This window comes from Hirundo rustica, chromosome 7, assembly GCF_015227805.2.
Source record: "Hirundo rustica isolate bHirRus1 chromosome 7, bHirRus1.pri.v3, whole genome shotgun sequence".
Taxonomy (NCBI): domain Eukaryota; kingdom Metazoa; phylum Chordata; class Aves; order Passeriformes; family Hirundinidae; genus Hirundo; species Hirundo rustica.
The window spans coordinates 25,596,652-25,604,046 of NC_053456.1; the positions used below are offsets into that span (position 1 = coordinate 25,596,652).

Genomic DNA, 7,395 nt, shown 5'->3' on the forward strand with positions numbered 1-7,395 from the left:
GAAAGAAATGTCACCACTAAAAGGAATTTGGATCAGGGAAATGTTAACATAAGGACCTAGATATGGACACCCATTTGTCTCTCTCTCCATTTCAACCAGCTTTTGCATTAAAACATATAATGAAGATACATAAATTCCTCAAATTACTGTGAATTTATCTGAAACCCAAAGAGGAACTGGGTCATTGAAGCTCTATATCCAGTCAGACATATGGGAAAAGATGAAAAGTAGAGTGTGTGCTAAATGGAACCAGCATTAGTGGCAAGTAATGACAGGCACTACAATCCTATTCAAAGGTGTAAGGGTAATACCCATGAGCATGTTAATAGTGAATTATGGCCATTATGGAGGCACCAGTGACAATATTTTAGTGCTATTCAAGTTGTCTGGTTTCTTCGCTTTTCACTCACTCTCTTCTTAAAAGCTGATGATTCGGTGGTTATGAAGTGTGATGTAATGTGAAGATCCTCTTCTCTCAAGCATGCACGAGTCTTCATTGACTTTGGCCAAGGGAAAAAGATAAAGAGTTCCTCTTCCTTCCATGAGGAAGAGCCTTGTAGTAGTTTAAAAATTACTTTCTTCTGGCTGGTCTCACAGTCCAGTGACCAGTGGCAATAGTGCCCCGAGAAGGCCTCTTTTAACAGATACCGCTTCCCATTTTGTTGTTCTAGTGAACTTCCCAAGAATGGAGGATGACTTCCCAAGCTCTGAGCAAGACTTTGAAGACGATAATCCAGGTTGGTATCCAAATGCCACATGGACAATTCAGCTATGGCAGCTTGTGTTTCAGTATCAGATGCTAAGATTACTCACAAACCTCAGTATTAGTGGTGTTAGGAGCCAGAAGACACTTGAGAACATACATTGAAGTGGTGGCTTAGTGTTCAAAGGCATTGGTTTTCTTTTCCTGTTTTCCTTTTTCAACAGCCAGCAACCTTGCGAAGTCAATATATTGTATTTGTGTTAGGACAAGTGAAACTGATCTTTTAAGCATTAATTGCTGCTTGCATGGCATTTTGACTTGTAAATGAAGAAAATTAAGTCTGAGACCTGTGACAGATTGATTCCATAGTTTTGAACCTAGTGGCACTGGAAGGGCCAGAGTTTCAATGGGTGTGAAATGCTTGCATGCTATGTCAATAGTCTGATGTCTAAAAGTGAATCAGGGTGCCTAACCTTCTTGGTTGTTCGGTGCTTCACATTATTTCTAGACCTGGGCTAGTGAATCCTGCTGAGATACTCCCATATATACACTTTAATTCTTGTAAAGCCATCACAACTCCAAGAAATGTATAAATGAGGGGAGAACAAAAAGTGATCCCTGGATAATAAGTGCCCGTTCCACTGCAGATTACTTTGGATCGGATAGGAACGACACACTGTTCTCTACTAACTCTCCAGGAACCCCGAAGCTGGACAAAGAGAAAAGCTGGCTGTACACCCTGGATCCCATCCTGGTGACCATTATAGCAATGAGCTCCCTGGGTGTGCTCCTTGGGGCTATCTGCGCTGGTCTGCTCCTCTACTGCACGTGCTCGTACGCCGGGCTGTCCTCGCGGAGTTCCACCACGCTGGAGAACTACAACTTTGAACTGTACGACGGCATCAAGCACAAGGTGAAGATGAACCACCAGAAGTGCTGCTCGGAGGCCTGATGGGTGCCTGGGGATCACCCGTGGTGTTGTGCCCGGTGAGGTGGGCTGGCAGGGGAGTACTTTTTTTGCTGTTTTCTATGGGAACTGAATGCCATAATGGGGAATGAGGGGAGCAGGGGTGAGGGGAGGCACTGCTCCTGCCACCAGGTCTTGCTGCCAGGTCACACTCCACCAGGACCGAGTGGCTTTCCTGCAACCCAGACTGTGCCGGGTAAGGGGGGACTGAGCCCCTTGTTTGTTGATTCATCTTCATTTTCTGCTCATGTGAGTGGCTGGGATGTGGTGAGGGAGCCTGGTTTACATTTTGGATGTGAGAAACTAAATGTTGATTGTTATTTCCCACCTCCTTTCTCTGATAAGTTGCTGAGAAGGCTGAGGGATTTCTTTAGAAATAACACACACACACATGGAGCCCCTGTCCATTTTAGACTCCGTCCAGATATCGTTGTAGGGATTTGTGCACTTCACACTAAGAACAGGAAGCTACAGTTTGCAGTCTTGAAAATGGAAGCACGTTGTTACCTTCAACTTTCCTTCTCCTGGTAGCAGGGGAAAGGTGGGACACTGGCTTTACTGTCAACAGTAAAAACAGCACATTCTGAAACCATTAAAAAAGAAAATAGAAGGGAAACCCTATGTGTAGAAGCACCTCTTTGAGAGAAGCTGAAGAGCCTTAAAGTGATTTGTGAATAAGAGCCATTTATTAAATCCAGATCTTTGATTGCAACGGCCGAGGCCTTCATCAGGAGGGCCTTTATTTGAATCTCCCACCCCTCTTGAGCCTGCCCTTCTTCTTTTTGCTATAATGAGAAAATTGCAGCAAACAAAAGATAGAGCCTGTCAGTTTGCTGGTGCTTAGGCAATGGCTTTGAGAAGGCCGCTTCACTTGGGGTTTGACTTGAGGTACAGTGCTGAGGCCTCTCCAAAGTGCCAGGAAGGGAAAATGAACAGGGAAGGAGGCTGTAGCCATACTCACAGCCTGGGGAGCCTGGCCATGGTGCCCACTGGCAACCCCTCACCTTCCCAGTGCTCCCCTTCTCCCTGGAGCTGGGGGGTGTGAGCTGGTGCCATCAGCACCACTGGACCAAACAGCTGCCACCACATCCCCTTTGGAGCAAAGCTTTGCTGCTCCTGATCAGTAGCAAAACCCCCAAGTTCTATCTATGAGCTGTTTGTTTTTTTGGTTGTTTTTTACTTTGAACAAGTGCCTTAGAAGTATTTTTCCTCCAGCTGATGATCAGTGCTGTAGCAAACAGCAAGTGAGGCCTTCACCCTTCCCCACAAAATGCTCTTCTTCACCACTCTCTGCTGGTTAGAGCCCAGCAGAAATCTGGTCCTTCCACTTTCAAATGGTCTGGCTACATTGTGTGGCAGCTGGTACCTCTCCATTTAACTGTGGTGTGGGAGAGGAGTGTCATGAAAACAACTGAATGGAGAAAAAGAGTTGAAATGCTGAACCCCAAACCAATGCCTTCATTTCCAGTTCAGTACAGATGGATCACCTCTATCAGCTTGCACATACATAAAAAAGAAACCTTTCTGTCACACTGGATTTGCTTAAAAAGCAGGGCTCTTTGGTAACACCTGGCATGTTCTGATTTTTACATTTTACCTGACAAGTAGTTTGGGGTGGGGATGGCATTATTTTCCTCATCAACTGCAGTTGACAAAGGTGTGATGCATTGTGAAGCTCGGTTTGCCCAGCCACACAAACACATCGTGCAGGAGTCCCCAGGTGTTTGGGGACACAAGCAACATCTGGAGAGGACATGAGCATGGACTCATGAGCAGTGCCACAGCTGCTTCTCGGTACTGTGGGAAAAGGAACATTTACTGTTTCATAAAGAGCTCCCTCAGACAGTAAGATTTTAGGGGAAAACACCCTTCCTCCGCTGTAAGGAAGGCGCACGTGTGCTGGAGGAGCAGATACAGCAGCTGCGTCATCAGAACATCCACGGTTCGTACACACACGCAGAGATACACACACACAAAGGCCTTCATTTTTTAAATTCACACTGTGCACCCAACAAAAACAGCAGTAAATGTGTCTCTGATTCCCCTTTCGAATCACCTTATTTCTTTTGGCGGTTTTCACAGACAAATTCCACAGGGGTGTTATTTTACTGTACAAAAGAAACAGAGGCGGTGAGAGGAAATGTACCAGACCATTTCAAAGCTGGATTGCTGCTGCTCAACGATTTTATCCCCTTCAAATCACCAGAGAGGGGAAGGATGAATGGAAAAGGACCATACAGTAGAAAAGCCAACTTAGGCAAACAATAGGTGAAAATATATAATTAAAAAGGTGATGTTATGGTGTCTAGTAGGCGTACAGAGAGAAGAGTTCATATATACATATATTCAGAAATAGTGTGTCTGCACACGCACGTGAATTCTCTGTATGTATCGTGTATGTGACTTAATCCGTGGGACTGACTCGTGTTAATGTATCTCTTGATCTGGGGCAGGAGAGTACTGCTGACCTTGGCACTAACGTGGCACGGGCCCAGCGAAGCGCCCGGCCCACGCGCCCCGCTCGCCCCTGGCAGCTGGGGCAGCGCCCACGTGTGAGCTCGCCAGGCGAGAGAAGGCCGATAATGCTGCACAGCCAATACCTCACTTACCTCTGCCGGGTGCTTTACTGTTCTACAGAAAACTGTGTTTGATTGTAACTTCAACAGGGAGGGGGGGAAGTCATCACTGCATTCAATTCATTGCGTCCTCCTCTGCAAATAGATTACGTTTGCTGATTGCAATTCCCTCTGTGAAATTCAGAAAAGAAGAGAAAATCGGCATTAATGCCTTTGCTTAAATGGGCTGTTGCCTCCACACGCTTCCCATGGCAGGACATGTTGCTAATGGGCAGGCTGTAGTTCTGGGTGACTCCATTTTGTGGGAAGGTGCCGGAGGTGAGCATGGGAATCAAACCATTAAGAAATTATATGCAGAAATGGAAATTCTCCAAGGTTTGCAGTTCAAGGTATTTGACCATTTACTGGCTGAGCCAGGACTTACGGACTTAAAGAGCTTTTACTGTGATTTTCGGTGTAATAAACAAACGAAGCAAAACAAAAAAATAAAACAAAACTGTGTTTATATGATTTGTATAAAAACCTTTTAAAATTACTATTTAATAAACGTTATGGTAGAGATTTTGTTTCAGTGGCTTTTATATTCACGCAAGAGCAGCAACAAGGAAACCAAACTGAAGAGGGCTGTGGGTAGCAGAAGCCCCAGCAAAATGAGGTGCAACTGGAGACACACAGGGCCATGCCCACTGCTCTCCTTTGCTGTGCTGTGTGGTAGGCACAGCAAAGGCAGGCTGACCCCAGGCTGCCTGGCACACCAGGGTGACATGGGGTTTTAACACAGACCCAGTGCACACACACAGCATCTCCTATCAAAGCTGGGGATGGCTGGAAGCTGCTCTGGCCCAAAAACAGCGCTGAGAGCAAACCCCAAAGTGGGTGCAGGTCCTTTCCTGTTCCCCTGTGCCATGGCCCAGTGCTGTCAGTGATCCCAGTGAGGAGCGCAGTTTTAGGCTAAAAATCATTTAGAAAAATCATTTAGAACTGAAGTGCACTGGTGGGAGCCATCCTGTCACCGTCTGTCCACCTCACAAGGGTACAGGTGCTGGTACCCCAGCACATCCCTGTCCTGTTCCTATGAACCTGCCGAAGTGGGCAATGACCAGGATGGGGTGGTGTTCTGCAGTTCAGCTTCAGCCCTGTTCTTCATCACAAAGAGTGTGGGGACTTCTGGCAAGCCCCAGTGCCAAGCCTGGCTCCACAGACTGTCTTCTCCACCCTCCCTCTGCCCTGTGACACTGCCCTGGTGGCAGCTCAGGCCCAGGGGAGCCTCATGTCTCACAGGGCTCCCAGTACCCTGTAGCAGACAACCAGGGGCCACTGCAGGGCTGCAGAAAGGAGAAGCTGTGGGGCTGAACCTACAGCTTGGAAACTTGTTTATTTATGGGCACCCTGACAAATGAGAGCCAATCCATCAAGCTCTGGGCACTCTGAGAGCAAATGAAATTTTGCTGCCATCTCCAACAGGGTGACCCCCTCCCAAAGCGTCTGCGTGTTAAAGGGGGTCTTTAAGCGATGAAGGGTGGCTGGCAGCTTAGATGAAGATGACAGTGTAGCTGCAACCTTGACAGCTCTCCTCTCACCTAGGAATAAAGAACTGATGTGCAGATTGATACCTGGGGGAGAGGCTGTCAGGGAGCAGGACGGAGACGGCAGATAAGCGACTCAATCAGTGTCAGACCTGTCCTGCCGTAACACCGCCTGTAAATCACTGCGGTTTAAGGAGAGCCTCCGCCAACGCAGGGAGCAGAGAGCAGGTAACAGAAACACGGCAGGCAAAGCAGATGGGTGCTCTGGCTGAGGTTAAAAGCCTGTGAGCTGGGCTGAAGCTGTTGCCTGGGCACTGAGGGGAGGCAGGCAACCACTCCAGGAAATTGAAATCTTCAGGTGGTTTTTTTTTTTCCCACACAATCTGGGATTGCTCTGGGCTGGGGCTGCTGTGGGGCTGGCAGGATGGGGTGGGACCCGAAGTGCCCTGGTGCATTTGCCATGCACACAAAGGTACCCACTGCAAGCAGAGGCCAGACTATAGGGAGCCATGGGGGTGTTTCATATGGCACAAGAGTAATCAGGGGCTGAGCAAGCTAATGAAATCGATTTCATCATTCTCGGGCTGCTCCAAGGTGGGGATGCAACCACTCCTGCACATCCTCTAGAGCTGATTGCAATCGTGTGTGCACCCTTGCTGTTTCCCTTGCCCCTTCTTCTTTCAAATATTCTTTTTCTTTTGGATTTAATAGGAAATCTTTACAAATAATGACTTGCTCTCTGGACAGCTGGGGGTTTGGCAGTAAGGGGAGCCATGGGGCTGAGCTAATGAGTAGATTCGTAATTAATTAATTGCAGGCAGGTGCAAGTAGAGCCTCCCGTTGCCTCACTCTCTTCTGTCTCTCCCTGAAGAATGCCTCTGTCTCCTGGAGCCTGGCACTGTCACCAGCCATCCAACGGGATTGAGAAAACCTGGTGCCAGTTTTACTGTGGACAGTGACTTTGGCAGACAGGGAGGCTGGTGCTCCACTTCCTCCCTGATGGGACCACAGGGGTCCTGTCCATTGCATCCATAACTGCCAGGCCCTCTAAACCACAATGACAAGCACCCACAAAGGCACCTTCTCTCCATTGGGTAGCTCCCAATGGCCCCTTCCCATGAAAGTCAGATGGCTCTGTTCAATAGCTGCACCAAAATAGTTCACATCTTCCCTCTTTACATCCCAAATGGACAAACCCACCTGGCCATGAGAGGTGTTGGTAACCCCCCCAGGCACTGACTCCTAGTGAGCTGAGCACTGGGGTCCTGACTGCAGCCGGTGCCAGCACTGCTGTGTCCCTGCTGTGTCCTTTCAGCCTTGCTGTGGCTGTTCATTAGAGCCCTGTGGTGTAAATACAGAGGGTGACCCTGAGTTTAGGTCTGTATATATCTGTAGCAAAATTTGCATTGAATTCAAGAGGTCTCTGTTGTCACTCCCCCTGATCAGATAGGACTAGGCTTTCCTATCAACTCCTGTTACGTGCAGTGACCAGTTTGAGGCAACAAACTCACTGTGTCTAAAGCAGTTTAATGGGAAAACAACTAATCCTGAATGTGTTGAGAGGGAATGGCTCCTCTCTCAGCTCCCGTGTCATAACTCAGTTGCACTACTAATATCCGAAAT

At 47.8% G+C, this 7,395-nt stretch overlaps 1 protein-coding gene across 4 annotated transcripts in view; it reads left to right on the forward strand.

Moving 5' to 3' along the window:
• The window catches only part of NRP2 (neuropilin 2), an 88,062-nt gene extending 83,255 nt beyond the window's left edge, over nucleotides 1-4,807 (forward strand). For 2 of the 4 annotated variants that reach the window (XM_040070173.2, XM_040070174.2), the window contains exons 16-17: nucleotides 672-737; nucleotides 1,351-4,807. In XM_040070173.2, coding sequence (XP_039926107.1) covers nucleotides 672-737; nucleotides 1,351-1,655 — 371 coding nt within the window. In that variant the 3' untranslated portion in view covers nucleotides 1,656-4,807. The remainder of the gene's footprint in view (nucleotides 1-671; nucleotides 738-1,350) is intronic. The other 2 variants (XM_040070176.2, XM_040070177.2) reach the window with 1 other exon arrangement.
• Nucleotides 4,808-7,395: the final 2,588 nt, after the last annotated feature.